At 46.0% G+C, this 2,399-nt stretch overlaps 1 protein-coding gene across 2 annotated transcripts; it reads left to right on the top strand.

Moving 5' to 3' along the window:
- The first annotated feature begins 1,163 nt into the window (after positions 1 to 1,163).
- Positions 1,164 to 1,996, top strand: LOC104949116 (uncharacterized). Of its 2 annotated transcripts, none has more exons than XM_010775397.1 (2): positions 1,164 to 1,274; positions 1,307 to 1,996. In XM_010775397.1, exons 1-2 carry the CDS (start codon positions 1,217 to 1,219, stop codon positions 1,951 to 1,953), a joined length of 705 nt encoding a protein of 234 aa, XP_010773699.1. In that variant the 5' UTR covers positions 1,164 to 1,216; the 3' UTR covers positions 1,954 to 1,996. The 2 variants fall into 2 exon arrangements, with proteins under 2 accessions (XP_010773699.1, XP_010773698.1); XM_010775396.1 differs by having other exon boundaries at positions 1,164 to 1,279; positions 1,312 to 1,996.
- The last annotated feature ends 403 nt before the right edge of the window (positions 1,997 to 2,399 follow it).

Genomic DNA, 2,399 nt, shown 5'->3' with positions numbered 1-2,399 from the left:
CTCTGACCTCTCAGCAGAAACCTCTGTTATGTGCTTTGAGGACGAACAGAGGCAGTCAAAAGCAGCAAAGTGAGTGGACAGATTTAGAAACCAAATCCCTGATGTCAATGGTTGAGTGGAGAGTTACAGATCTGCCTCAATGTCTGACCTCAGAGGTTGACTGCTCCTGCTGTTCAGTTCAAGCTGCTTGTGAGAGTCACTTCATGTTGTGCCCACACACACTAACAATTTCAACTCAGAATGACCCTCTTTGCCTCAAACAACCTCAACATCCCAGCCCTCACTGCTTTGTCAGAAACATATTCGCAGGGTTTTAAACCTCCACACACACAGAGGTCTAAGGTTTAAGTGTCACTCCTAATAACAACCTCATGTTATTACTTAAACATCAATCAAGCCACACAACACAAACACACATGTACATAAACAATTTAAGAAGCATACTCAATAAACTCCTAAAAAAAAAACACTTGGCATTCCAGTCTCTGCTCATTCGCATGGCTGCAGATTAGAGGACGATTTCCATCATAATGGGTGTACAGTACTGCATACAGAGGCACATTACAAAAATAACACTTCAATGCCACCACAAGAATGCTGGCTTCAGTCAATAAAACCAACACAATACTTACATGTACCCCACCCCAGATACTTTTAACCCCTCCCAACTTGAACCATCCTGATACCACTCACTGCTGTAACCAAACTCTTAAAGGAGCATTTCTACATTTTAGGAAACACATCTGTCCTTTTAAATTAGACTATTATAACTCAGGGTTATAAAAAAGATGCTGTGGGTGTTGGTGTCCTACAAGACAGACAACCCAGAGGCCACTCCTTGCACTAACCAGAGTATTTGCAGTAAGTGAGAATGCATCGGACACGGCCAATCTCCTGCTATGTGATATGTGTGAAATGGAAACTATAGTGAGGACCTAATTCTCCAGATTGTATCCAAACTTTGTAAAGTGAAACGCTTGAATTGATTTTTTTTTTGTGATGAAATTTACATTTTTACACTTCAGTTTTTACCAGAATAAACATTAGATTAAACTGATAATTAGACTTCCGGTCTGGGCGGAGCCATGTGAGGTCGCATTTCTCGAGCTCCTCGCCAGAATCAGAATATCTATATTAGGCTACCTTCTACACTATATTCAAGTAACTTTAATCTAAGCTGTTCTTCCTTGCCTCAGCCCGAGAGTTTCATTTGAAAATGTCGCCTTCCTCTCGCAAAAAGGTGACTGCTGTGCCGGATCCGAAAGCTAATAGTGCTAGCCCGGCTAAAGGTGCTGGGGCAGGGCCGCTAGCGCAGCACGAGGTGATGAGGCCACCATTCTACAGGCCATTCGATCTCTCAGAGAAGACCTGCTGAAAAAAATTGATGACAACGCCGAGATGCAGTCTAAAGAATTACGACGTGAAATAAGCCAACTGAGGGACGAGCTGAGATCCGCCATTGACCGCGTCAGCAGCCGCACCAAGGCTTTGGAGGACCGGGTTGAGAGCCTGGATAGTGCCAATGATCACTCGGACCTCATTACCACTCTCGAACGAGACGTGCAGCAGCTAAAAAAGGACATGAAAATCTTCTCTGACAGGAGTGAGGACCTGGAGGCGCGGTCTAGGAGGTGCAATCTCCGCATCACCGGGATACAAGAAAAACGGGAGGCAGGGAAGAACCCAACTGACTTTGTAGCTAAACTACTCCAGGAATCGCTGGGCTTAGAAAAAGAGTCATTACTAGACAGCTGCCATCGCACACCTACGGGATCGGCCTCAGGAGGACCAGCCACCCCGTGCCTTTGTGGTGAGATGTCACTATTACCGGGAGAAGGAAGCGACCCTCCGCAAGGCAGCCACGGCCACAGATCCGACAATGTCACACGGAGACAGGATCAGAGTATTCCCCGACTACACCCAAGCAGTCGCGAAGCAGAGAGCCGCCTATAGGGACGTGAAAGGCATGCTAAGAGGCTGTGATGGTGTCAAGTACGGACTGTGGTATCCCTCAGTTTTGCGGATCACAACGGCTGATGGAAAGCGACACAGTTTCACGGACCCGGGGGAGGCGAAGGACTTTGTTTTGTGGAACGTGTATGGAGCTAATTTCCTGCCATAACTCCACAAACAAACTAAACAGGTTTTACAAATGCCTCATGATTCACTAACAAACACAATGTGGTTTGCAAATACAAAACACCATCTACAAACTAATGCATTTAGTTTTGCAAAGAAAAAACGTATCTATCAAACAAACACATAACATATTTCTAGGAATATTCCGCCGTGGTTGTGCAAACACACACTCACTCACACATGCTCCACGGCAGCAGGGGGCGCTACTGAGTCCATTGGGAAGGCGGGAGGTTGAGCAGAGCATGGAACAGCCCTTGCCA

The sequence above is a fragment of the Notothenia coriiceps genome, unplaced genomic scaffold, assembly GCF_000735185.1.
Source record: "Notothenia coriiceps isolate Sejong01 unplaced genomic scaffold, NC01 NC01_scaffold00015764, whole genome shotgun sequence".
NCBI classification, from domain to species: Eukaryota; Metazoa; Chordata; class Actinopteri; order Perciformes; family Nototheniidae; genus Notothenia; species Notothenia coriiceps.
The sequence above is the reverse complement of the archived record's forward strand: the minus strand, read 5'-3'. Positions and strand labels throughout refer to the sequence as shown.